The following is a 27852-nucleotide window of genomic DNA, read 5'->3' as shown; positions in this document are numbered from 1 at the left end:
TTCCGCTCCCCGCCTGCAGAGCCCCTGATCTCCTCCGGATCTCCTCCAGGAGTCTCTCATTTCCATCTGAACCCCCCCAGCAGCCGGAGCGCCTGTCCCATGGTGTCCCCGGGGGAGGACTCCCGGGAATCCACTCGTGTACGCCGCTGATTCAGGGGGTCTGAAAGAAGTCATGGAAACGTGCTTTTTGAATCACCTCCTCCTCTGCTGTGTGTCTGTGCTGCTGCTGCTGCCGGGGCCCCTCTGGGCAGGGACCCCCGGCTACAACCGCACCGCTCCGGTAACGGACGGCTTGGATCGCTCAGCGGGAACAGATGGACTCAGCGGCGCAGAAAGCGGCGCAACTTCTACTTCATCCTCCAGCGAAAGTTTATCCCCATCACAGAGGGACCTCCTGCTCTCCCGCACCGCAGAAACACGCACAGCAGCAGCCAGGAGCCACGGTAAGAGGAACAGGGCCCTGCTGGAGGATAGAAACAAACCATGCAAACTGATTAAAATAAAGATTTAAAGGTTAAAATCATTGAATGCTTCAAGATGCAGCAGGGAGACTTAATATTGGGATGAATAGTAGCTGCAGATGGTAGTAAAGTTGTTACTATAACCTAAATATACCAAAATAAATAAAAATCTTTAGTTCTCAATGAAATTATCTTTAAAATTTCCTTTTAATATAGAAAAAAACATAATAGTTAAACCAGATTCTCCAGATAAATTAAATTTCCAAAGATTTTTTTTTTGTGAAAAATGAGAAAACACAAATATTAAACTTTATTAGGACAGATTTGATCAGATGATGCCTAAATACTTATTTAAACTCTTCTACAGTATAAAAAAGACTTTTAAAAGTTATGAAATGTTACCCATTAAAGTCTTCTGGAATTTACTAAGCTAAACTAATCTAATTTTAAGCAATAGATATATTAGCTACATTGTTTATTAAGGAAATTTACATAAACATCTTGATTAGATTTAAACTAAATATGTTTTTTTAGTCAGGAGTTGGACATGTTTGTTTTATAACAGAAAACATAAGATAAGACCTGGAGATTGAGAAAATTTCTCTATTGGAGAAAACTGTATTTTTGTTTATTTATTTACCGGCCAAATTCAAAGTGGCTTAAAAAGCTGAGGTTCTTCACCTTGAGCCTTTTGCAGTAAATTTTAGATTTTGTCAGGGAAAATTTTTTACAGGTTAACTTATTTGATTGGATGTTTAACATCCAATCAAATAATTCAAATAAATATTAGAATATTTATAATCAAAATCTACAAATGCAATATTTACAGTTCTATTGATGACCTGTTAAAACTTCATCTTTATTCACTGTGGAGGGACAGCGAGCTGAATTTAAAAGGCTTTATATTTATTAAAGTGGACAGATTCATCTCTCATATGTCCCTTTCATTCAGTTTTACCAATAAAATGAAAATCCAAACGTAGCTGAGACTTGGTAGCGACATATTGAATCTTCAGATGACTTCACTCTCAGCAGCATCTTCAGTTTCCCTGCAGCCGATGTGTTTTCTGTTAACAGACATGAGGGTCATGCAAGGAGAACATGCTGCTGAATGATTTTGATTTAAGTGCAGGAGGGTCTTTCAGGTCTCCAGATTTGAGAATTTTAAAAGGAAATTTCTTCTACATGAAGCATAAACTCAGAATAACAAAACCTATTTTTATCTGCTAGACTGTTTAAAAACAAATAGGGATCAATATCCTGATCAGATATTGGTATCAGAAATCAGTTCAATTCATCAGAATATATCCAACAGCATTTAAAATCTCCACTATAAGCAAGTTGATAGAAACACCTTTATTTATCAAGTTCCGCTGAAAGTTATGTAACTTTTTTTTGTTGACTCCCAACTAATCGGATAAATCGTGTTTAACTGATTATTGATAAACCATTAACTGGAGTATAGAGACTCTAAAACCTACCTTTGACTGACAGATTTAACCCACTTAGAGGAGCAATTATACCAAGATTGTAAAGAAATACATAAACATTTTGCAGTTAAGATAGAAAAACTCTTTTTTGTTTGTCAATATGCCTCGTCCAGAAAATGTTTAGTTTCACCTTGTTTGATTTCGTAAAAAGCCTTCTTTAGGGAGCATTTTGGTATCCAAATATTAATCAATTAATTGGAAATAATAATCAAACAGATTAATCCATTTGAAAATGAATCTTTAGATGCAACCCTAATTGACTCTCTGTTTGAATAATATTGTCTGATTTACCACGGCTGGGCGATATGGCTTAGAGTCTAATCTCTGATTTTTTGTCCTCCTGAATCTGATTAAACATTTTTTTTCTCCTCATATAAGTTTCATTATAACAATGAAAAATATTGCTTTCTAAAACTGTCTTTTTTTTTAAATATCCCCCCTAGGAGCTGACCTTAACTAACATCAACATTCAAGCTGTTAAACATGCTTTTAAAATAATCATGTTTCACAACAAACAATGAAAATATAACAAACTAAATGCTTCCAGCGGGTTACATCACACAGCGAGCCAGTTTCATTTATGAACAAAGAGTGATGATGTCACTCTGAGCTATAGAACAAAAGGAGTTGATTTGATAAAAAAAAAATCTAATATCCAATAAAAAATCTTTCACACAAAAAAATTAAACAAATCAATTTTATTGATTAATCAGCCAGCACTATATTAAACCTTTTTAAAAATTCTTTACTAGAAAATTATTTAGAAATAGTTTGTGTGATTCGTGCTGATGTGTCGGGTCAATATCGGCATTATATTGGAAATTTTAAAAAAGTAGTGTCTGGATATCCCTAAAAACAAAAGTCGGCTTCCAAACACCTGCCGTATAGAAGAGGATCTAAAACCTGAAAGCTTCCAGGAAATCTTTTTTTAAATTTCTTTATTATTTCCCATTTTCATCAATATAGCAGTGGTAGAATGTTTCCACTACTAAATACCAGAGTAAGAGAATTTATATTTCTGAAAAACAAAAAAACAAACAAACAAAAAAATCATTTTCTCTTTATAAACTTTGAAAAGTTTATATGATACTATCTTGGCCATGGACAGGTCGATCAGAGAGAAAGAACCCAGGAACCATAAGAATTTTACATTTTTTGAGACTTGGATAGTAGTTTTATTAAAGAGCTAGATTTTTTTTTTGTTTTTTTTTTTTTAATCACCACTTTACATTTGGAGGAAAAGAGGGAAAGCTTGCAGGATTCTAGGATGTTTGGTTGTTCATATATACGGTATTTTGCAGGAAGATGGATGCGTGCATTTTACAAAATGATGCTTTTACAAGAAAAGACAGGAAGGCGATGGATACATGTTGAAGCAGCATCACAGGAAATCAGCAACCAAGTTAAAGTTTTGGGTAAAAATATGTCTTAGTAATGAATAATGAGCAGAAAATTATTTAGAAAAATGTCTTTAAGACCAAAAGAGTCCACTTTTTTGATGTTCCTTCATAAAGCTATTATCTTAGTTCTGTAGAAACTCTGTGAGAATGTTGGTCTACAATCCAGATTCAGGGGCGCCAGCTCTGCAGAGAAATGAGCCAAACTTATAGTTAACTGTTGGTGGAAACTTCTTGAATGTTCCAGATCTTGGAACATTTTAGTGTTAATTCTTATAAAGACAAGAAAAAGATTTGTAAGAATTTTTTAAGAAGCATGGCCTGCTTCTGTCAGCGTGCCCCAGGGCAGCTGTGGCCATTTACCATTTACATTTATATCCCAAAAGGCTATTTGAAGTTTTTATAAGGTCAAAAAAGGAAGTCATAAAAACAGTAAATTATGTTAACAGGAATAATACCATCCTGGAAACAAATATGCAGCTTTAAGGGTTCAAATAAACTTATTTTTGTGGTTTATTTGTTATTAAAGACAGATTCTTATGAAAGGATAATCCTTCTGCTGTACAAAAGAAATGTTTGGCTAAATTAAAACAACAAACTGAATTCATCTGCCCCAAAGGATCGAGCCAATTTTCATAAATACCATCGAATTTTCTTCAGTATCAAACTGATGGGGCATCTCTAAAGCTAGAGCTATGAAATATATAAAAATACAAGTTATTTGCAATGTCAATGTTTGAAAAACCTAAATAATAAAGTAACCATGTGTTTACTCTACATATCAAGAATGTGTTTGTCTCATTCGATGAACTTTGGCCGTCTAATGTTAAAATGTCACAGTTATGGGAACAAAATGATGAAGAATGGAACATTTTGAAAAGATTGAGGAAAAAGTGACGTAGTCACAACTTGAATCATCATTATCACATTATATAGCTAATGCTGCTTTTGCATGTTTTCTATTATGGTGTCACCCAAGTAGTAACAGGACTTTCCTTATTGAACCGTTTGAGTTTATTCTTTTTGTATTTTGGGTGATATTTCTTAACAAGCTGAATGCATTGATGTTCATTCTGCAGCAGTTTTTGTTAATATTTGTGGCAGAGTTATTAGAAGGATGTGTTTTAGGTTTTATTTGTCCTGTCTTGGGTTTGGCTTCATGTTTCCTACAGTACATTCCCACTAACACCCTTTATGATTCATGCTGTTACATTCAGTCCAACTGGGAGCCGTCCCAACCAGTTTCATAACACAGATGCCCTCACTCTGAGCTGGGATGTTGGACTGTCGGCTGAAATAAAATGCAGCTTTGAGGTCATGACCTACAGATACCCATCAGAATTAAAACGAAAACCTGCTACTTTCTCGTCCCAACTTAACCTGGCATTAAAATGTTCACGCAGTTTAGTTAAATATGTTTATTCCCGGCTTTTCTAAGCTGTCATTGAAGAAGATGACTATGCTGAAGTTTCTGAAGGATATCAGATGTGAAGAAACACTGACAACTGTGTCAACAGCTGAGAGATAAACAGCAGTGATCTGGGAGTGTCCATCACTTTCTGCCAGCACCACGTTCCAATCTTGAGTTTAGTTTAGAGACAAGAAATGAAATATGAAGACTGACACAAACAGTCTGGTGGCCCTTTTCTCTTCTCTATGGACTCCCATCAGACAGACTGTTATGCTTCTGAATCCTCTTTTTATTGAGTTTTTGGATGGAGGCCTTTTGTGGCACCGATGCTAACCCCCTCAGAGCTCCTGTCTTAGTCCTGGAAGGAGGCCAGATAAAAAGCTGTCAGACCACACAAGACTAGAGAGATGAGCAGAGGAAGAACTCCTGTTTATCCCTGAACACTAACTGTGTTTTCTTTTCACCCCCAAGGTGTAAATATGTGGCAGAATTGAAGTAGATTAATCATTTATTGCAGTAGAAGACAGAGAGCAGAGAGCTTTCTTAATGCACATGGTGCCAATTTGCAAAAAATGCCTCCTTAGGGTGAAAAAAAACAACATAATTTATATGCATAAAAATGCAAAAAGAGAATTATATATGGATAGATTCAAAGTGAACTATGTACAAATATGTTAAAAAAAGTTTAAAAACAAACCAATGGATTTTGTTTTCCAAGTTTGAGGATGTTTTGCTTCCCATTCGGGAAGCTTTCTCAAAATTGCATTGAGTTCCAAGCTTTATAGAGTAGCCCAGCAAAGCAAAGCCTTGTTGTGGCTTAGAAAACATGCAAATTGACTAGCATATCTACAAATATATAGTTACCATGTTCAGTGACAGCATAAACTGGGCTGCCTGTCTAGTTTCAGCTTTTTCATCATCTTTTTAATGCAGATATAAACAATTATAGCCAAGAGGTCTGTTTAAGAAGATAAACCTTCATTATGTAAATCATGGATTATCTTGTTTTCTTATTTTTGTGGTTAATTGAGGCTGTAACTATAACTATTCATCTGCTGGCTATTTTTTTGACTAAGATAGCAAAAGATGCTTTTCTTCAACATATAAAAAAAACTTAGTTTTTCCATTTGTTTATTTAATTTTTTTTTTGTTTCTAAAAAATATTTAAAATACAGGTATATGTGTATAGATAAATATATATTCTTTCAAGGGTTTAATAACTACAAAGTGAGTTATCTTTCAGGAAATGACATGTTTTACTGTCTGTGAGTGAAATTGACAATTATTCGGTACCAAAATATGTCATTTTTTGTTCAATAATAGATTAATGAGATAAATTGGTTTGGTCTAAAATGAAACTTCCTAGAAGTTTAATTTTAGAGCCTTTATTATTTAAATGTTTTAACCTTACAAGTAATATCCATCCATCCATCCATCCATCCATCCATCCATCCATCCATCCATCCATCCATCCATCCATCCATCCATCCATCCATCCATCCATCCATCCATCCATCCATCCATCCATCCATCTGGGTCCACCCTAGACAGGTTGCCAGTCTATCGCAGGACAAAAGTATTATATGAAACACAATGAATGTGAAAGAAGTTTATAAGTTTAGTATATTTTATTAAGAAGGCAAATTAAAGTCCTGCACATGAGCAGAACATAAGAACAAAAAAGACAGAAAAGTTAATTGCAGTGGCAGAATATATGGAGGTTATAAAAAGTTTGACTAAAACTTTTAACTAGGTAAACTTTAGAATTATATCACCTTGATGAACTCAGCGTTTTAACAATTTTCTTACTATAAAATCTAACTTATGCAATCAAAATAAACATCAACATAAAATATCCATATTTCATATGGATTGTTTGGTCGTATCTAGGGCTGCAACTAATATTTATTTTTCTTATCGATTAATCCGTCTATTATATTTTTTAATTAATTGATTAATAATCGGATAGCAAAATGTTTCTTAAAGAAGATTTTTTTTGACTAAGTTAAACCAGGTGAAACTAACTTTTCCACTCAAGTTTTTTTTTTTACTTAAATGCAAATTTTTTTATATATTTTTTTCACAATCTTGGTATAATTACTGCTTTGTCAGCTAAAGCCGTTTTTTAGAGTCTCTATACCCCAGGTATTGATTAATCATTTGCCAAATCAGTTTAAGATTATTTCAGTAATTGATTAATCATGATAAATTTGATTAATTGTTTTAGCATTAGTCGCATAATTATATCACCTATTATTATAGTGGGATCTAAACATTAAAATGAAAGGATGAGCTATATTCCTGCAGTGAGGGTTGTTGTTCATCTCTACTAGCGGCTGGCTAGTGGTGAGTTACCCGTCTTGCAAACAGGAAGCCTCGGTTCGTATCCCAGCTGGGGGGAATAGGGGGATGAGCTACCAGTGTGGGTCCTTAAGCAAGACCCTTCACGCTAATGCCAGCTTTAGGGAGTGGTGATCTAGTGGTTAGGGTTCTCAGTTTAAGCCCCACCCCCAGAGACTGACCCTCTGGCTCCCTGAGCAAGACCCTTAACCCTGCAGTGCTCCCTGGGCGCCGCACAATGGCAGCCCACTGTGCCCCAAGGGGATAGGTTAAATGCAGAGAGCTAATTTAATTGTTCTATACTTGTGACAGTACAATGACAATAAACTCTTGAGAAAATAAATCTTTGTCAGGAGTGATAATAATTATAAAGCATTGGTAGTTAGTAAATTGCTAAATGAATGCTTAATGGACTTATATCACTCAGATGAGTTATTTAGGTTTTATTTGACAATTGAAATTAGGCTGGTTAAAATACTGCCATAATTTAAGGTTTAAGCTAATCATTGTTCTGAGCAAATAAAGTAATCAGTAAAATGATAACTCTATATTGTGAATGCCACAGTGTAAATCCATGTTTCTAGGTGGGACCTTGGCTGCATTCCATTCCTCTTCGTTTCGGCCCTGATTCTCAGCTGTAAACTGCTAAACACCACAAAAATGTCCCCAAATTAGCCGTGTTGTCTCAGCTGTCACGTTCTTTTCATTTCTGCTAGTGTTTAGTGTGTTTATATGTGACTGAATCATTTTACCCAGCAGGCTAAAAGAGACCTCTGAACAATGAAAACACGCCCAGGTCCACGCTTTGCCGTTTTCTGCCAATCTCCCTCTGCTCACTCAGCTTTAGGAAGGAAATGGCAGATTCCCAGCAGAGACAGCCACTTCCATATTTAGGACTTCAAGCCATTGTTAAGAGTAGACAAACTGGCAGCCAGTTGCTCTCCACCCAAACTTTGCTGCCCAAACAGCCGTTATTGTTCCCTCCTGACAGCATCTTCTCACCGTCTGCAGTCGTAACGAGCTTCCAGACAACCTGGTGAGCGCCACTATACACCATCACTGAATGGTTAATTAAAAACTCCAGGGAGTTAACGAAATCCACAACACCTTTAGGATTTCATTTCAGTGTATTTGGGTTTCTGTAATTGATTTTACACATCTTTAATAGCGGTGTGGGAACATATCAATTTTGAGATTTATTGTGATTTTTTTGCTGCCAGATATGACATTAATCTTTCAGTTCCTAGTATCGATTTAAAAAAAACAAAACATTTTACCTGAAATAATGAGGGAATTTAAATAAAATGGGCTACATCTGTACCAATAGTGCTGTGTAGCCCTATTGCTATGCGTTTTTCCAGACATTACACTGTTGCAAGTACAGAGCATAGAAATTCACCCTTTGCGTTTAACCCATCCCTTTGAGGAGCAGTGGGCTGCCATTGTGCGGCGCCTGGGGAGCATTGTGGGGTTAAGGGTTTGCTCAGGGACCCAGAGCAGCAGTCTATGATAGTGGGGTTTGAACTCAGAACCTCAGGATTCCAAGCTCCATGCCTTAACCACTAGGCCGCTCCCTCATTGAGGCAGTCACAGTGGAAGAAGGAAACTGACTCAAACCCCAAACCACATGGTTACCAAGATAAATAAATAATCAATATCTTTTGATGAACATATAAAACGTTTGCTTTTTTTTATCTATACCTTTAATTTGATAACTCAGAGAAATATTGCAATATATAGTGAGATTGCAATACTGTGATAATATCGTACTGTGAACAAAGTATCGTGACAAGTGTCGTATCGAAACACCCATGCCAATACTCACCCCTCACTATTATGTATATAACTTATAAATATATGAATCACCTTTATTTGTCATTTAAAAAAAATCAGTCCTCAGCATTAAACTCGTCCTTTAAGGGAGCAGTGAGCAGCTTTCTGTAGCTCCCATTGAGGATTGTAGGGTTAAGGGGTCTCATTCCTGGGCCCGGGGTGGCAGACACCCTGCTCTCTACATGACGCCAATACCCAATAGGAAAGGAAATTCCTGCATAAAAAAAATACAGTCAGTCCATCTGAGAATTAGATGTCTTTTTTGAAAATAAATTGCTCCAATCAAACCACTTTTATTCTGTACATATTGATGTATTTGTCAACCCTTCATTCATCCATTAATGAAAACCCTCCATGCACCCATTTACCATCCATCCACTCCATATGCCTATTCATTCATCCATCATCCATCCATTGTAGTTTACTAATCAAGAAACAAGACAAACATTAAGTCTGCCAAAAAAAAAAGTTAATATTATTAAACCTTTATGAGCCAATGACCTGTTCTTTCAAAGGGGAACTATAAAATGTGGAAAATATAATTTTTTCCTTGAGAAATATTAAATTTTGGTCTTTTTTTCTGTATTTGCAGAAACAGAGCAAACAGAAGTGTTCACCGAAACAAGCAGCAAGTTTCAAGATGTCACAAATCTGTCCACGGAGCCACCTACCTCCTCCTTTATAATCACCTCTGATTTCAGCAGCAGTAAAAGTAGTTTTAGTAGTAGCAGCAGTAGCAGCATCAGTAGTAGTGTTAGTGGTAGTACTAGAAGTAGTAGTAGTAGTAGCACTAGTAGTAGCAGTAGTAGTAGTGGCCTTACTAACACAAACCAGATGGCAGTGATCTCCCACTCTGTGTCCACGGACGACCATTCCTTGGTGCCAGAGGATGAAACGTTGCCCCAGGGCAGTCCGGATACGACGCTCCGTTTGGGAGACGCAACGTCTTCGGAGTCGCAGACGGACACGCTAACTGGCAGCACCTACACAACCACTGTCAGCCGTGCTGGGGAGAGGACCCTGCTCTCTGTTACCTCCTCTAACAACAGCACCTCTCCTGCCTTCACTCAGAACTCGAGTTCCCTCCTGCCTCCGTCCAACTGGAGTATCCCTCCCAGACCTGCGGACACAGAGGGTTATACTCAGAGCGCCCCGGCAACAAGGACTAATGGTGAGGAAACAACAGAGCAGCATGTGACTGGAACCTCTTTAGAGACTGAGGGGCCAGCAGGAGCCAATGGAACCCCAGGTTTAACCGGACAGCCTAATGCCACCAAGCATCAGCTTTCTTTAACATCTCAGGAGATCACAGGTTCAACGCCTCCCCTCAGGGTGACGCAGCCCAGCACGGATCAGTCAGAAACACCTGTTTCTTCCACTCCTCCTCTCACTTCGTATGCAGAGGTTCCTGTAAATGCTTCTGGGACAGATCCTGATTCTGGAAGTAGTGAAAGATCATCCACAGAGATGACAACTGGAGCCCACAGCCCCAACACCCAGAACCAGGAGGGCACAGAGGGGCTTTCATCCCAAACCAGTGAGGGCAGCGTGAGCTTTGGTCTGACTGCCGTACCTTCTACAGTCAGCAGTTTATCTGACCTGGAGTCACAGACACACATGCCAGGGACGGTTACAGAGACCTTCCTCTCCACTGTCCCAGTCACTGCCACTGAAAGGTAAATAATAACTTAACCTTTTATTCCAATCAATGCAAACACTTGATTCAGTTCCTACACAGACCATTGGCGCCCCCTGCTGGTGACTGACTAGCAGTAAGTAATGAATAAATGTGTAGTGGAAACAAGTACATGGTAAACACATTATATTAAACATAAAATTACAAAAAAGTGTAAATTTCTGAAATATGAGGAATCATACTGTTTTTTGAAAGTATTTAATATTGGATAATCCCTTGAAATCTATTTTTTTCAAAGGGGCCCACAGACAAAATATATATAAAACATAAACCAAAGATGATTTTAAGTGTTGACTGAATTGGTAATTCAAAATCCATACGACCGTTTTTAGATTTTTATTTTAAAAATTATAACATCATTTTTCTTTCAGTTCATAAATTTGTAATTTCCTCTACTCACCCACCTCATTAAATCCCAATAAAACACGCTGAAATGTGTTCTTATAATTTGGCCAAATGTGGAAAAGTTTTGATAATCCAGAGATGAGTTAGCAAATGCTCAAAAACAAACTTTTTTCTGATTTAACTATTTTTTTTTTCAGATCAGAGACAACAGAGGAAGTCACCTTTAAATCCACTGCTTTTACAACCACCGCCATGACCTCCACTGTGCCGCCCCTGCCAGCTACATCAGCAGCAATGCTGAGCAGCTCCTCCAGTGCTTATACCACAGAGTCCACCACAGAGGCCGCCCTCCCGTCCACCTCACCCTCCACCACAGCCTCCACCCCGGCCCTGCAGACCTCTACGGCGCTCCTTACAGTCCGCGTGACACCAAGCCAAACGCAGAGGCCTTCAACTAAAATGACCATCCCCACAAAAGCCACCACCGCTCAGACCGAGACGACCACAGGGCACCAAAAACTCACTACAACAAAAAGTCAGTACATCATAACCACCAACAGTCCAAGCACTACAGCCAGCAGCACAGAGGCTCCGCCCACCACCAAGAAACAGACCGATGGAGCCACAGAGGCGGAGGCGACCACCACGTCCACCACCTTCCAAACTACCAAAGTGCCACATGGTGAGTTATTGATGATTTCAGACTCTCACTTTGCTGCGTTTAGCTTCCCCTTTGCTTCCTCAGCTCCTATGTTCTTATCCTCACTGACTGACAGAGAAATCAGGTTTTATTCAGCAGGAATGTTACAATGAAACTTTCATTAAAAGATCCAGTAGAGCGGATAACATGTCATCAGCACCCTAAATATAATGCTTTCTAAACTCTAACTACTAAATCAGACGTGTTTATAATTGTTTGAGACAATGTTCTGATTCACATGTAGAAGATTTACTGAATTGATGAGTTCTGGTCAAAATTATACTGCTATTTTATTACTTTATTGCTGTATAGGACTCAAAATAGAATCAGCTGGAATGGACTTAGAATCTGTTCGTATAATTTGATCGAATTTACTATTTTTCTAAAATGCCTTAAGACGACGCATGCTGTTAATTGCAACTAAAGCTGAATAAATGATAAATTATATTAAACTTTACAGGAGTATAAGGATCCAGAGATAAAGGAAACACAATAAATACATCAAAATTAAATTTATAAGAAAGTAAGTATCAGATTAAAATACATTTTTTCAAATAATAATTGATAGCAATTATATTAGAAGGCTAAGACATGATAGAAATTAACTAATAGAACCAACTTTGTCCTTTATGTATGAGTTGCAGGAGCCACCTGGGTCACTAAAGGGCTATAATGATATTAATATTTCCTTGTATTGGTCGGGACAATGGCTGCCACATTTTGGTTGATATAATGTTGTCTAATTTTTTTATATATATTTATTGTTCTTACATAGACACCACTAAAATAATCTAACCTACTATTAAATTGAATGCTGTGCCTTTGAAAAACCTTTATTCTGTTCAGGCTGTGTTTCTGATGACAAAATGCTGAAATTTGCTGACTAGCGATGTTCTGATCTGATATGGATATCAGATATCGGTCCCATATCAGGCAAAAAAAATATCTGCTTTTGGCAGAAGTTTATATAATCCAGAAGTCTCCAACCCTGGTCCTCCAGATCTACTGTCATTGCTACTTCAACACAGTTAATTTGAATGACTGATTACCTCAACAGCATGTCATCAAGTTTGGCAAAGGTGTTTTCGAATTGGATCCATCTTAAACCTGCAGGACAGTAGAGCATGAAGACCAGGGTCGGAGGCCTCTGATCTAACCCATTGGTTAAACAGAAAAGCACCCTGAGAGTGCAGACCTCTGCCAAGCAGCAAACTTTCCCCCATATTGTGACTTTAACCTGTGGCTAAAACTCACACATGATCTGGATCATTCCGAAACTTTAAATATAACCTGTAGTAAAAATTTCGTTAATAACCGTTAATAACTTTTCAAATTATGCTGCGCAAAGACAGACAGACAAACACACAAACTCTTCTAAAAACATGAGTTTGTCACGTTTTGGTTATGGTTTAGAGGACCCAAATGCAGAGGCAGAGAGGCTGAGGTGAATACTTGTAGTTTTAATGATGAAAATGGTTAACAAAGGCAGTCCAAAAATCCAACTAATAATGTAACAGACCAGAACCATGGAGACATCAAGGGAAAACACATACAAGGAGCCAGGGAGAGACGAGGTGAGACAACGACAGCGATGACAGGACCAGCAACAACAAGGAACCAACAAAGAGTGAGATCAGAGGGAGAGCATATAGCTGACAGAAACAAAGGCAGGGCTAACGAGCTGACAAAGAGCAGGTGTGAGAGGAGATAACGAGGGAGCCAAGGGGAAGGAACACACACACACACACATACACAAGAGGGCAACAGAGGACAACAGAAAAACATGAGAACATAAATCTAGAAATGACAACAAAACTGGAATTAAACCAATAAAACTAGATAACGAGGAGCAAAGAAAAGTACAACAGAACCAAGTCCATGACAGATTTCCTTTGCAAAGGTAATAATCAGTGGGCCAGTTGCTCTCATATCTGTTATTGTTGTTGACTCTCATTAATATCAATTCATTAAACCTTTTTTTAATTCAAATCCACAAAATAATGAATAAAAGGATTCATGATTGATGCTTACATTGTGTCAATTTTAGTGTTGCATTGGACATCAAAAAGTTGTATAGGGACATCCCTGCTGAGTCCATAATAAAACTTTAGTTTTTCCTCTGTGGTTATTCTACAGTCTAATGATGTTTGGAATCATTTATTACATTTCATTAAGTGCCTTTGTCTTTTATGAATTAAACTTTGTAAAATGTGACCCTTGCAATCATGTACGTTTTAGACACACAGATTTAGTGATTTTACTGGACTAAAGTAAAGTGACACAAATATAAAGTCTTGCTTCTTTAGCATTGATCTTGTAGCATGGGATAAATTATGTAGTTTTTTTATGAAAGTGTCCAAATCTAAGGAACCCCATCATGTGACCCTGTTCATGTATTATTATTATCAAATTACCTAAAGTAGTTTCTGCCAAATAAGATCAGATCCAGTTCCACACAGTCGTACTTTAGCCAGAGCTAACCTGATATTTATAAAAAGTAGACTTAGAAATGTTCTACCAGTGTTATTTATTCTTATTTGGTGTAGTAGAAATGTCCTGACATTCCCTGGGGTAGCTCTGCTTTCATCTTGCCGACAGGTAAAGATATAAATTAATTTTTAAACCCTTTGATGTCTCTGAATGTCAGAAAATCCCTGTGTGTCGAACCCTTGCCTGAATGGAGGGATTTGTGTGAGCTATAAAGGACCTGAGTTCACCTGTCAGTGTCAGAAGGCCTGGACGGGACCGACCTGCAACCAGGGTGAGCTCATGTTTACGCCATCAAATCAAACTTGAAGACTGAAGTAATGGAGCGATCTTTACATATCAGTCCCTCCTATAACTTTGCACCTACTGTGTTTAGATATGGATGAGTGTGAGCAGGACCCCTGCCCAGCTGTCTCCACATGCATCAACACCAAAGGCTCTTTTAACTGTGAATGTCCGCTCGGCTACGATCTGGAGGACGGACGGACGTGCAGCAGAGGTGATGCTGAAATATAAAGAAGTCCTGTTTACCTTTTCGTTAAAGTTATCTCTGTCTGCTCACTGAAGGCTTTTCTTTTTCCCTTTTATAGCAAAGACATTTCTGGGAACCTTCAGTTTCAACAGAAAAGATAGAATAAAAAGCTCTGCTATGTACGAGATTCAGAGAGAGCTCATACAGCTGGTGAGTCTCACTCTATAGTATTTTACAATATTCAATAGTTTCACCCTGCAACACTATCAAAACAACACTGGTTACATCCTTAAATGTTTGATATTTAATAAATCTCATGCATGATCCTGCAGCTTAACATCTCGTTATCAGTGCTCCAAGGTTACAGCCGCTCAACACTGAGGAGGAAGTAAGTCTGCAGCAGTCTTTAACTTTTACATTTCTATTCTTTGGATATTTCTTATTTAGGTTTAGAGATTAATAATAAATCCTAATCATTGGGATTGTTCTTTATAGGGAGCAGGGCGGGGTTCAAATCTTGGCTGTCAACATGTTTGCTGTCTCCACCAATGTGACGACTACTGAAGTGTACAACAGCATCCAGATGTCTCTGAGCAACTGCAGCTCCTCGTTGACTCACTGCAGAATGGTGCTGCAGCATCAGCTGTCCTACCGCGGTGAGTTTATCCGCCAATATAATCATCATCACCAACAAACTTCAATTTATTCTCTATTTCTGTGTTGACCTGTTATGAGTTTTACTCTGAGCAGTTCATCAAATGTAGCTGTAGCGTATAAGTATGGCCACCAGGGGGCAGGGTTTATCAAAAGCTTTTAGCTTAACCCTTCAATTAATGTTATGGGATGTGCACCTAAATAATGATTTTTGTTTTTTGGCTTTTTGTGGAATAACTTAAATACACTTTTTCCTACTCCCTACACCCTGAATAGATTTATGAAAAAATTTATTACAGCTTTGAATTCATGATGAATTGGATCCAACTCATACAGGCATAAAGCGATGCAAGCATCCTATTTTAACAGTGGGTTCGTTTCTCCCACCGATATATCTATTCAGCAAAGTTAATACGTTTCCATTAGGAAATACAATCAAAGTTAATTAAGAAGCTTAATGTTAGCAAGAGTTGTTATTGGCAAATCTAGTTTTGATGTGTTTTGGGGGTTAATAATCTGCAACCCTAACAGGAAAAAAAAAATTGGTCAGAACAATCGAGAATAATCCAGGAACCTCTGGGACTTATCATAGTCTTTAAGGATTTAACAACACCACCAACATTTTACAGAGTTCTACAAAATAAGAACCTGTTTTAAAGTTTTAAAGCACAAAAGAATTTAGGAGCTGTTTGGCCAAAACTGCTGTAAGAAAGATTGGAGGAGAGAGGGTGAGGTTTTAAGAGTAAAAACACTTGTACCTACCTTAAAGCATGGTGGTGGTGTTATCATCCTGAGGGTCTGTTATGCTTCTGCTTTATGTGAAAGTCTCACCTGCACATTAGAATCAGTGTTTGGTCATGTGACGGTGCTGTAAGTTTTTTAAGTGTTTGTCGTTATTTATACAAATATTTTAGAGCGCTTTCTGGGCCCAGAATCACAAAACATCTATATTAGAAAAAAACAATTGTTGTCATCTCTAAAACTACCATTAAAGTGGGTCTAGTTATAAATCTTTTATTTGATTTTCACAATAATTCTTACCTGTGTTTCAGTGGAGAGTTTATGTGAAGCTCAGAAAACTCAATGTGATGCAGAACGCTCCACCTGCACTGACAGCAGCGGCACGGCTCAGTGCCAGTGTCTGCAGGGATATTACAAACACAATCCAGAAGACGTGTCCTGCCTAGGTAAGCTGTTTCTATCATTGTCTTGCCTAGGTAAGCTCTGTTTATCATTGAACAACCATGTCAGCTATATCAAATGGTCCCTTGTTTAACGAAGACGAAGCATCAGTTTGTTTTAAAAAGTTTATTTTTGTTTTATTTCAGAATGCAGGGATGGATACAAGCTGGAAAACGGCACATGTGTCCCGTGAGTCACATTTTCTTTATTTTTACTCTCAGATCAGTAAAAATGCAATTTAAAAGTCTGTAGCAATCCCTGTTTCTGTTTTTTTTTCTAGGTGCATGTTTGGATTCGGAGGATTCAATTGCTCCAATTGTAAGTAGATGCAATTTTATTTTTTTGCTTGGAAAAAGGTTATAGTGATTTTTTTTTGTTAATCAAAATAATTTAATTTGTTAACATTACAGTTTACAAGCTGATTGCAGTTGTGGTGTCACCTGCAGGAGGCGCTCTCCTCCTCATCCTCATTATCGCTCTCATTGTGACTTGCTGCAAGTAAGACGCTGCTACTTATCATAGGAGCAAAAATATTTTTTTCATGTGTTTGTTTAGTTTTTTTTTTGGTAATGCAAGTTTAATTTTATTCTAACTATTTTGATCTGGTTGATGTCAATAAACTTAAACTGTGGGATTAACATTTTTAATATTCCACCTTTCAGGAAAGACAAAAATGACATTAATAAGATCATCTTCAAGAGTGGAGACATGCAGATGTCGCCGTATGCAGATTTTCCCAAAAACAACCGGATATCCATGGAGTGGGGCAGGGAGACCATAGAGATGCAGGAAAATGGCAGCACCAAAAACCTGCTGCAGATGACAGACATTTACTATTCTGTAAGCAGACTGATATTTTCCTTTCTCCTTTGATGGCCTATTATTTCCTACAGTGTAACGTTTTCAGTATTTTCAGTTTGTTTTTGTTGTTTGGATAGTAGGAATACAGAACAAGCGATGGACGGATTCCCAAAGGTGTGCTTGTCACTACCCGATACGTCCCAGTAGCACAATCCATACAATCAGCTCATTTGCACAACCAGATATATATACGGGTCACCCTCAATTTTATTTTGTAAAAAAATACCTAAATTACATTTTCCCCTTCCCAAAAACAGTAAGTATACTAAAATATACTGTGTTAAACATTAATAATGTATTTCCTGAAAAATTAAATGCCTTAAAATCCTTTCTATTTTATCAGTTGTCTGGGCCCGAACTGCACCTGAAATTGCGTGATCTAAAGAAAGAAACAACTAAAATGCAGATAAACATGGTTTAATAATTTTTTCCTTTCTGAGCATGTCCGATGATGGTATCAGGGATGCAGTTTAATGGAGAAAATGTAAAAAGCATCAAATTGTTTAAAAAAAGTCATAAAACTTTCTTTTTTTTTAAATATGTGTATTTGCATTCTTTAGTGAGTTAAGATTAGAAATAAGTGCTTTAGTACAATAATTGGATTACTTATGGCAAACTGGGTGAATATCTGCTTTCACATGCATTAATGAGCTGATGGTATGGGTCGTGCTTCCGGGACGGATCGGGTTGTGCTCTGCCTTAGCCCAACTTAGAGCTCATTACATTCAGGCAACTATCTGGATTTAGGAGTTATTCAGAGGATTCCTTAACATTGAGAGACAGGACAGGGCCTTTCAAAGTATAATGCATGCCTTCCCTAGGTGGCATCAGAGCACTAGAATACAAACAGACATTTAGCCATTTTAGGCAAACCTAAGGCTCTCTAAAAAAGCCCTATAGGTAGCCTTATTGGTAGGCCTTCTCATCTGTTTACATTCTGTCTGTAGTAATGTTTTATTTTTGCAGCATTGGTTTGTTTGTGGATTGTTTAGCAAGATTACAGAAAAAGCTGTGGATGAATGAGCTGAAATATTTCCTATGCGTGCTTTAGCTCAATCTAGAACCCATGGAATTAAGTTATGATCCAGCTCATTACCTTGATTTATCTTCTAAAAGTTCCTTTAATGATGTGAGATTGGGAAATGAGCTGCTTGGTGGAGGTCTGCACTCTGTAATGTTTGGACCTTTGTCAAAAACTAATAGATACAGTCCAAACAGAACTAATTTCACAGAAATTAAACCTGAGGAAAAATTTTTAAAAAGTCTGTTAATCAGGCAAAAATCTCTACAAATAAGCTTTTTTTTTGCCTATAAGATCACTATGATGCAGCTGGATGAATTTTATAAATCATACTAATTTCTTAAAAAGTTGGTCAAAATCAACCGGCAGACTGGGATTTTTTATAGCATCTCTAAGGAAAGATGTGGGATGTGATGAGTTTAGCAAAAACATTTTACAGTTCTTTGGTTTAACCCTTTAAAGGGCAAGTTACCGTTTTTGATCCCCTTTCAAATGGAGTTACCGTCCCTCGGTGAAGTCTAGAGGCACAAGATCTATATCCAGCCATTCGGCAAAGATACTGCTACATGGCTGTACATCTTATTTTGCAATTTGACCAATTAGATGAGCCCTTGAATGATATATTACCTTCTGGAAATTAAGTTGGAAAAAAACAAAGTCAAGAACAAAAGGTAAAAAGCTAAATGAAAAGTTTAAAAGTAAAGTTAAAAAGTTAATAAGCCTAGTTAAAAATTATATTTACGTTTATAAGCTAAAAAATGTAAGTGCCAGTATCAGCATTAATTCCTCTAAGGTTATGTTGTACCAAAAAAAGTGTTTTTCATGAATTTCTTGTATAAGCACTTTTGTAATTTTTCTTAATATATTCAGGCAAGTTGGTGTTTCTTGTTGTTACATTGACATTAATTTTTGGCATCAAAATATCCAGATTTTTTTGAATGTTACAAAGGCTTGAAATGTTGATTTTCAAAGAATTGCACTTATTTCCCCATAAAGAGTTAATACAGAAAAGCTGCTGCATTTAACACCTGATTTATCCTTTAAACATGGGAGAGAAAGCACCATGATTTGGGATTCCTTTGCTTCCTTAAGGCCTGAACTCCTTGCTGTTTTTTACAGGAATACCTGGTTCGACACTTAAGCTTCTGTGTTTTTATCGATTATTGATAAAGTTAAAAACCTTTATTTTCTGTAGCAGTTGATTAATTAAAAATATTTTTCTATGTCATTTCCTCACAGCCTGCTTTGCGTAACGCTGACCTGGAGCGAAATGGCCTCTATCCGTTCACGGGTATGCCGGGATCACGCCACTCATGCATTTACCCCGCCCAGTGGAACCCGTCGTTTATAAGTGATGACTCCCGGAGAAGAGACTACTTTTGAGAGCATTTCTCTGGACCCACCGACTTCCTCTGTTTCTTACTGTCGTACTGCATTCTGATAGTTTTATTTTCCCCGTCTGATGGTTATAAGGGAGCTAATTAGGTCATCTTGAATCAGGGCTGAACACACAAACCTGTAAAAGTCTGTTTGTTGCTGCATTTAAATGTAACTGCAAGTTAAATCTGTTTCCTGTTACCATTTCAGTATTTTTACATGTTTTGAATCACCCTCCCCTCCCTCCCCCAAAAGGCCTCACATTGGAGAATGTATTCTTTATTTGAATTACAGTGTAACTTTTCCATTACATTTATTGTCCTAATGTACGGAATTAGGAGGATTAGGGCCACTGAGAAAAAAAAAAGGTAACTGATTTTTAAATTTTATTTCAGTTTAGTATGGGGAAAAAAGTCAGAATTCTGACTTTAATCTCAGAATTATGACTTTAATCTCAGAATTTTGGATCTTAATGTAGATGGGCACCATGAAGGAAGAGATATGGGAGCACTCAGCTTCACTGACAAAGATGTGAGTTGTTTGAGGTGGCCAGTGACACATTGGTGGAAAATGAATTAGGAAACTTTTTACGTGCCCGAGGGGGCCCTGGTGATGCTATTTCATTAATGGAAGAGCAGAAGGTGATTAAAACAAGAGAGCTAGTCTCTAAAACAGACATGACTATGGCTTGATGCTAACATGTTTGTTATCTGTCAGGTTTCTGAGAAAAAAGTCAGAATTCTTAGAAAAAAGTCAGAATTCTGACTTTTTCCCCATATTAAACTGAAATAAAATTTAAAAATCAGTTAATTTTTTTTATTTTTCAGTGGCCCTAATCCTCTTCCGTACTAATGTGATCTCAGTTATTGCTGTTTTGATTTTTTTTTTTACTCATTTTAAAACAGAGACAATATTCACCTAGTGCCTTTCAGGAATTAACAAAAAAAATGAAACATAATGCAGCAAACTGTCCAACAATATTTAAAAACATTAGTAGCACAGCACTTGAAGTCCTGATGCATCGGTTCACACCACTGCTGTAAAAATAATCTGTTTTGATAAGACTTTGAAAAAGGAATATTTTTCGAGCTTAACAAGAAAATACAGAATTTCAAAGTGTGGATTAATGCAGAAAGTGACCAAATAATGAGTCTCTAACCTGATGCTAGCTGTTATTTAAGCACAGTTGTCCATGTGTAACATAACGGACATATTGAGCGTTCACCCTGACTGACTTTAAAGGGATAAACCTGTGGCTTAAAGTGTGTGAGAGAGGTGGTTTGTATGTGCACAAAGACTGTGTGTTTGTATGGTGTGTGTGTCTGTGCAAAATAATAACTACCAGTTATAACTCTCCACACGTGTTTGAATGTAAGGATGTATAATAATTAGCCGTTGCTGTTATGGATTATTATTTTTATGAGTGTTTGTCCTTTTATGTGTTTATATGATGTGTTTATTCTGCCGTTTTAGTCAGAAGTTTCTATTTAAATAAAAATACTTTAAAGATTTTTGTGTTCATTTCTGATTTAATAAAAAAAAAACACTTGAAAAGGATTTTACTCTAGGGCTAAATGTAAATAACTATATATGCATGTATATTTCTGCATAAGGATCATTGTCCAAAAGGTTGACCCTCCAGTCCATCACAGAATAAATACACTTACATTCCTTAGGGTAATTTAGAGACTAATTAAGCTAGCGTTTGAACCGTGGAAGGAAACAGGAGAACCACAGAGAAACTATACACACCCAGGAAGAACATTTAAAAATACTCCTTTCAGATATTAACCATGGACCTTTATGCCGTAATCAGGCCAAAAGCTTGAAGCTTTTTCCCCTCAGTAATCCAGTAGATGGGGGAAAAAAAGCAACTAATTGGATCCTCTCTGTTGGGTTCAGCTATTTATAAAAAATAAACAAAAAAACAATGTAGGTATTACATTTCCATAAAAAAAATGATAAAGAAGATTAGGAGAAATGTAAATACTGAAGCAGAAGCCACTCCCCTAAACATCCAGAAACAAACCGTGCACATTTGCAAAAGACCTCAGTACAATTAGAAATATTGAATATCCTTACATATGAGAACCTTTAACTTTCTGATATTTACTGCAACTTATTCATGATTTCTTTTATCTTAAACTGAATTTAGGCTCCTACAGCAGCGGTACTACTAACTGCTTTAGAATGCTTGTAACACAAAAAGTGAAATCTACTTTCATTGGTGCGATAACCTTTGGCAATGACCCATAATTTTTTTTTTTTTAATCAAGACCTTTAGAACATGGCTGCAGAAGACACAATTGCATCAATGAAGTGATTATTTATTAAGAACAATAATGGTAATTTGCCAATAAATAGTTGCTCATGCATCCTCAGAGTAACTGCAAAAATTTAATACACAAACAAAAGCCAGAAAAATGCTTTAAAATAACTAAGCATCCTTGTTGCTTCAATTTGAACTTGACGGATCATCATCAGTATGAGCACCTCTATACATCAGCTGCCATCAGCAGTGTCCTTAGAGAAGCAGGTGGGTTCATCAATCTATGAAAGCTTATAAGACCATTTCCAAACTGTCTGAAGTGCATCATTCTGCAGAGACCGCAGCCACTCGGATTTAATTCATTTCAGTTTATTTATATATAGTAGGGCCAATCCATAACACACATCATCTTTACAGAGACAGTTCAATCAGATCATACCATCAGGTCGGTTATAAGTTTTCTATCAAAGAAAAAAATAGCTGCTTTAGCCCAAGGTCAGAGCGTTAAGTTCAGCAAAATGACTCAAAGCTCTAGAGAGTTTTCTCATACTCTACTGTGTTCAATTTGTAGGTTAAAGGGATATAGAAAAAAAGGGGATATGTGAAACAAATGTGACAGAAAGATAGTAGAGAGCTGAAGTAGGGAGACAAAGATAGAGATCAGAGATACACAGAAAGACTAAAAAAATCTGATGGTAAAAACACAATAATGAACTATGCAATCAATAGACAAAAGGAAAAACTAACAAGGCAACAACTAGAGAACACAAAAGGGAAAAAAGAAGAGGGACACAAATTAACAGTGCAATCAGAAAACGCTGAACTACAATGATTATTTAGAAACAGAGAAAGGCTCTTCTCTCTGCAAGCGTTTTGGCAGCAGGATTTACTGTAGGTTTAAAAGCTGCATCTGAATTAAGATCAATGTCTTATCAACAGTTAAACCAAAGTAGAGCTGTTTTTCCTCTGAAGGGTTCTGATTTATTCTACAAAAAGAAGGATTTTTGAAGTCTTATCAAACTCCAAACCTACTAAACTTAAGCAAAATGAATATCAGATTTTGTATCTTCTTCAAATTAACTTCTGACTGGAGAAGGAAATAAACAACATAGGATATAACTTCTTCTTAGGCCTTTTCTACTTCACCTTTAGGCGATATATGCAGCAAAACTCAATGAGCAAATCTTTACCATTTCTTAAACTTAAAAATTTGCATTGATGCCAAACTGTTCTGTAAGTAACATTAAAAGTCACCCAAGTTTAACCGGTTGCATTGGTGCCATAATTTGAAAACCATGGTTCTGGAATTTTGCCTTCTCCCTGCAGTTGAATGTGTGAGACAGCAGGGGTCGCACTTGCCCTATTTATGGAACCCAAACCAGACCCTTGAATTCTGCTGGAAGGGGCGGTTTTTCTGAGAATTTCCTGTGTTTATGTGCTCTGGTTCTGGAGTTTGGTGGACTCCTTATTGGGTTTCCTGAAGGAATCATTGAAAGCTGCATCTTCAGAGCATTTATTTCTGCACTAAAACTCGATAAAACTTCATCAGTGCAGAAGCAAGCAGCAGGGATGGCTTTGGAACTTTATCTGGACCTTTTTTCTCAGCCCTGTCGCTCTGTTTATATGTTTGCAAAGAAGAACAACATTCCCTTTGAGTTCAAGAAAGTTTCTCTGATGCATGGTGAGTTCACCCTCAGGAACACTGGAAAATGCATATTTTAAGGGAGAGTAGATGCTGGGATGGCTGTTTATCAAGGTTCTGTCTGTGGAGGGTTGCTGGTTCAAACTCACCCTGGTTTTCAATAAAAGACAAATATACCATTTGTTGAGACTTGTTTAGGTTAAAAGGTTTAAAATGTGGGGAAACTCAGAAAATCATGAGCAGCACCAAAGCATTATTTTCTCTTTAGGATTAACACATATTTATATTTGGCTGTAAGGAGCACCCTTATTATTAATAGACTTATTATTATAGAGTCTGATTTTCTCTCATACAGATAGTTATGGATTTGATTTATTTTAATTTGAACTTTAGTCCTAAAAGAAAAAAAATGGAAAATTGGTTAACATCAGTTGTTAAAAATTATTTAAAACTTTTGCTCACCTCTGTCAGCTTGAGCAGGTGAAGAGTGAATCATTCTTTAAATGAAGCAGCTTCCTGCTGAACTGAGATGTTTCTGTGTTGCTTTTAGGAGAGCACTTTGGGGATCAGTTTGGAAAAATCAACATGATGAGAAAAGTTCCAGCACTTCGTGATGGAGACTTTTGTCTGGCTGAAAGGTGATCATTAAATAAATAAAAAAATCAGCTTGATAACCCCTGCACCTAATGTAGACCTATTGATCCACTTGCTTCCCTCTAGCATCCCCATCATGCTTTATCTGGCTGAGAAGTTCCAGACTCCAGAGTTCTGGTACCCCACCGATATCCACCAGCGTGCTCGAATCAATGAGTACCTGTCCTGGCAGCACACCGCCATCCGGATGTATAGATCCAAGATGTTCTGGCTCAGGGTATGTTGACCAACACGGCCCAAAGGCTTCCTCTTAACTGGGTCTATTCAAAATAAATACAACAAACACTGATGGTTCTTTGTGCAGCAGTAGCTTTAAATCTATCAGTATATGTAAAGTTCATATATATCAGGAATTCTTTAATGTCAGACATTTCTAATGCATTTTTAATTTAAGACACAAACATTTTATAAAAGTGCTGTGCAATTTTACTAGCAGGTCATTAATATATTACTAATTACAACTGGACATTATAGCCAATTAATATGTCATTCTAATCAAGGGTAAAACCAACAAATTCTCTTTGATTAAATGATTATAACTCACAATTTGCTTAATTACCAGGTGTTATTAACAGCTTACCTTTGTGGCTGGACGTTTTGGACCGGCTGTTAAAATCCGAGATGTCTTCATTATTGGTAAATGTCAATAAATCAGTTTATTGATCATTAACCACAAGGAAAATATTTATCTCTTCTATTAAAGTTGTTACTCACAGGAAGTAGGCTCTGCTGCTTTTAATCAACCGGTCACTGCTGAATAAATAACCACAGACTAACACAAATAAAACAGAAGGGCTGCTTTGTTTATTGAACCTAATAATCCCTATTACAGTATTATTATGTTCAATAAACTATGCAAACAATACAAACTACTAAAATTAAACACTGAATAAATAAAAGAAACAGTAAACATAAGAGAATTCAAATAAGTTCTTAAGGTAGAGTCTGATAATGTTCAGCTCATTAGCTCAGATGCTGTGATGCAATGAGATCTCCATCAGATTAGCTGTAGCGATATAAATAACAAACAGATGTGTGCAGCTCAGAGTTCAGGAAGGCAGGCAGCGACTCAGCGGCCTTTCAGTTGGAAGCACTCACAGCACAGAGGGTCACACCGGACACAGGAGGTCCACCCAGGACATAAAACCAGTTCTCATCTTGTTGGATTGACAGACGGATATTTCAACAAAACAGGGCTGTCCTGAATTTTTAGCTCAGATCTCTTTCAAAGACTTATTTAGTTCTTTTTGCCAGCAAAAATAAACTACGATTCAGAAGATTGCACCATGTGTAATGTGATGTCCAGATGGATGTTCAGGTCTCTCTGTTGCATCCAGACCAGGGCTCAGTGTATGGGGAGTGTTGGCCTAGTGGTTAGAAGAGTGAAGCTTGTAACTTTGGGTCCCTGAGCAAGGGCCTTAACCCCACACTGCTCCCTGGGCACTGCCAGGCTCGGACTGGTAATCTGTGATACCGTGGGCAGCTACTAATTTCAGCCGGCCCTCCTTAAATCATACCATCTCCAGCCGAGAGACAGATTTAGATGGAAAAATGCCAGGGCCGGAAATCGTTCCTAGTCCGAGTCTGGTGGCAGCCCACTGCTCCCCAAGGGGGTGGGTTAAATGCAGAGTGTGAATGTCGTTGCTCTGTACTTGTGATATTGTAATGACAATAAATGGGGGAGAAAAAAAAAAGAAAGGTAGAAGAGAGAGAAAAAGAATTTTCCCTGTAGATTTAAAGAAACCGTGAGTGCGTGAGTCAGGATGTGATGTTGTGTGGTTCTGATCTGTAACAATCAGCAAACTGTGTTAAAGAGTGTGTGTTTCTACTAAAACGGAAATATTTGTCTGAAGCTCCTGATACCCAAAATGATTGGCATGGAAGTCCCAAAGGAGAAGATGGATGGAGCCTTGGAGGACCTGAACAACTCCCTGAACCTCATTGAAGAAAAGTTTCTCCAGGACCGCCTGTTCTTTGGGGGGGATCAGATCTCTCTGGCTGACCTGGTGGCTATAGTGGAGGTCATGCAGGTGAGCTGAATATTTATGGTCATTGTTTTCTTAGCTGAGGGATGGACCTGACAACAAAAGCTGCAGCAGAATGTAAAGCTGCGTTTCTCTGGAACAAGGTTCAAACAAATACAAGAAGGATTTCTTGTAAGTGTCTTGGAGTAGAACTGCTCCTCTTTCACAACACAAAGTCAGATGGGGAGTTTCAGACATTAGTAACACTTCCTGAATGCCTCTCTGGAAGTTCCCTAGACTCTCTCTTACACTTTAAGTGCAGATCTGGATGCCCTGCAGGGAGTGTAGGTTTAATCTAAAGTCACAAGGTGCATTTCCATCACCTTTTCCTAATATCATTTTAAAGTTAGAATCTTTAGCAACGTTCATATCAAGAAAATCTTGATGGAAATGGAAATATTGGATAAAAGGTTTCATGTTACTCTACTTCTGGTAGAAAATAAATCTTCTGGTTTTCGTCCTGATTTTTTCTTCATTAGCTTCTGATAAGTGAAAATAGATGGAATTTTACCCTTTCTATTTATTTGTATGTATTAATCTAGTAGGAACTGTATTAGTTATGTTAATATAATACTAACTGTATTATTAAATTTAACTGAAAAATAATGAGGTACTGAATTTTTTGAAGCAACATTTGAACCACAGTAACACTGCTATAAGAGGAAGCTATGGGCTATTTTACAATATTGCTGAACCACCTTTACACTTGTCTTGTCTTTAGAAAATAAAGGTCCTGATCAGCCTGAATCTGGGAAATTATTCTCATCCGTGAATTCATCTCCTGTAGATCCACCCTAACATTCCACTCATCTTTTCTTCCATTAGCCAGTCGGCGCTGGTTTGGACGTTTTCAATGGGAGACCCAAGCTGAGCGCCTGGCGGGACAGAGTACGGGTCTCCATCGACATGGAGCTGTTTGACGAGGCCAACCGGGACATCCTGGGTGCTCAGGAGATTATGGGAAAAATAGATCCCGGCACACTGGAGCTTTTTAAGCCTAAAATCCTCAGATTTTACTATTGAGCCGGACAACATTGATGTAACCCAAAAGAAAACTAAGCAGCTGTTAGACGTCATAATAAAATCTCATCTTTCTGTTTAGGTTTATATTCTAATGGTCCCATTGACCAGGAGATAAACTGACAGATTATGTAATTGAGGAATGTGAAATTTAATGCTTCTCTGAGTTCTCTGGAATGTTGGTTATTGGCTAACCTTCAGTGCAACTTCTTCTTTTATAACCAAATTATATTCTAATGCTTTATCCTATGGTATTTCTCATATTAAATAAACTGTACTCCATGTAACATATTTGTCTTATCTTGCTTTTTGCATTTTTGAACAAGGAATGATAAACATGGATTGCATTTTCTTTCATTATAAAGCTGTAGATAAATGATGGGGAAATGCTGCCATCTTGTGGAGGATTGTTCCTTGGACCTTTAGTAAAAAATATACAGGTGCTGGTCATAAAATTAGAATATCATGAAAAAGTAGATTGATTTCAGTAATTCCATTTAAAAAGTGAAACTTGTA

General features: G+C 37.3%; 2 protein-coding genes across 2 annotated transcripts; both read left to right on the top strand.

Moving 5' to 3' along the window:
* Window positions 1-7: 7 nt before the first annotated feature.
* On the top strand, window positions 8-20118 carry heg1 (heart development protein with EGF-like domains 1). The gene is made up of 14 exons (XM_038273057.1): window positions 8-443; window positions 9525-10608; window positions 11171-11655; window positions 14321-14434; window positions 14537-14659; window positions 14751-14842; window positions 14965-15020; window positions 15128-15288; window positions 16339-16473; window positions 16615-16657; window positions 16749-16786; window positions 16879-16966; window positions 17131-17308; window positions 19590-20118. Exons 1-14 carry the CDS (start codon window positions 173-175, stop codon window positions 19731-19733), a joined length of 3012 nt encoding a protein of 1003 aa, XP_038128985.1. The 5' UTR covers window positions 8-172; the 3' UTR covers window positions 19734-20118.
* A 3297-nt stretch (window positions 20119-23415) lies between these two features.
* Window positions 23416-27623, top strand: LOC119775137 (glutathione S-transferase theta-3-like). Its single transcript, XM_038273044.1, has 5 exons — window positions 23416-23677; window positions 24189-24276; window positions 24359-24509; window positions 26146-26322; window positions 27142-27623. Exons 1-5 carry the CDS (start codon window positions 23566-23568, stop codon window positions 27337-27339), a joined length of 726 nt encoding a protein of 241 aa, XP_038128972.1. The 5' UTR covers window positions 23416-23565; the 3' UTR covers window positions 27340-27623.
* Window positions 27624-27852: the final 229 nt, after the last annotated feature.

This window comes from Cyprinodon tularosa, unplaced genomic scaffold (genome assembly GCF_016077235.1).
Source record: "Cyprinodon tularosa strain WSP-4 unplaced genomic scaffold, ASM1607723v1 ctg852, whole genome shotgun sequence".
NCBI classification, from domain to species: domain Eukaryota; kingdom Metazoa; phylum Chordata; class Actinopteri; order Cyprinodontiformes; family Cyprinodontidae; genus Cyprinodon; species Cyprinodon tularosa.
The sequence above is the reverse complement of the archived record's forward strand: the minus strand, read 5'-3'. Positions and strand labels throughout refer to the sequence as shown.